Consider the following 920-nt stretch of genomic DNA (forward strand, 5'->3'; position numbering starts at 1 on the left):
ATTGACTGGATGGAGGCTCTATGCCGGCCTAGTGCCAAGCCAGTGAGGGATCTGGTAGGTCTATGGGCATGCGTGCTAGGAAAGTCTGTCATCAGCTGTACCGTGCCCGCACGAGAATGGTAGACCACCACGGGTACGACCCAGCTCGGCTGTATATAAGTGAGGATAGGACAGGTCCTTAGGCTCTCACTGCTGGGCTCAGGTCGGATCTGGACCGAACGTGGTCCTAGGGTCATGAGTATACACCAACAGAGGGCTGGGTACTACTTTCGGAAGAAGAAGCTCCAGAATATGATGCAGTTGGTTGTCCGTGAGGTAGCAGCTAGTTGCTGAGTTTGTGGTGGGCCACCTTGGATGGTAGATGCCGATGAACGAGTACTTCCATAAAGTATACATAATGAAGGAAGTGCCGAGATCTGTTACTCTGGATATGCGGATGGCACTGAGGGACGGCAGAGCCCCTAGGTCCTACGAGAGGGAATGGGCACCGTACGATGGGGTGGGGGGATATGGGAAAATATTTGGGAAAGTTATTGTTGTTTTAGCTATTACTCCTACCCTTATTCGTATGTGATGTACCACACTTCGATATATGCTCCAACATCGTCCGTACCACACGTTCGACACTTCCTAGGTACATTACGGCTGAGTCCAGGATCTGGCATCGACGCGGCATGCAGTTCGAGGACCACATGCGGAGGTTCGATTACTACCAGACGAGACGGTACCAATAGTAGTCACATCATAACCATTGTGCTGATAGGGAGTGGATCGATAAGTACGCCAGTAGCTTCCACCGAGATGAGCAGGAGGCCCGAGAGGCCCGCGGTCTGCCACCATTGGCCCCGACGGAGCTGTACTGATGACTGACTCCCTACATGCTAAGTGTCGTTTCTGATAAGGAGTACTCATTGGGTTTT

The 920-nt window shown here is 52.1% G+C and overlaps 1 protein-coding gene across 1 annotated transcript; it reads left to right on the forward strand.

Annotated features, from left to right (window-relative positions):
• Positions 1-62: 62 nt before the first annotated feature.
• On the forward strand, positions 63-863 carry Pmar_PMAR001519 (hypothetical protein; the record flags this gene model as incomplete). Its single annotated transcript, XM_002769134.1, has 5 exons — positions 63-159; positions 203-315; positions 362-499; positions 546-724; positions 764-863. 5 exons carry the CDS (start codon positions 63-65, stop codon positions 861-863), a joined length of 627 nt encoding a protein of 208 aa, XP_002769180.1.
• Positions 864-920: the final 57 nt, after the last annotated feature.

The sequence above is a fragment of the Perkinsus marinus genome, assembly GCF_000006405.1.
Source record: "Perkinsus marinus ATCC 50983 genomic scaffold scf_1104296966374, whole genome shotgun sequence".
Taxonomy (NCBI): domain Eukaryota; phylum Perkinsozoa; order Perkinsida; family Perkinsidae; genus Perkinsus; species Perkinsus marinus.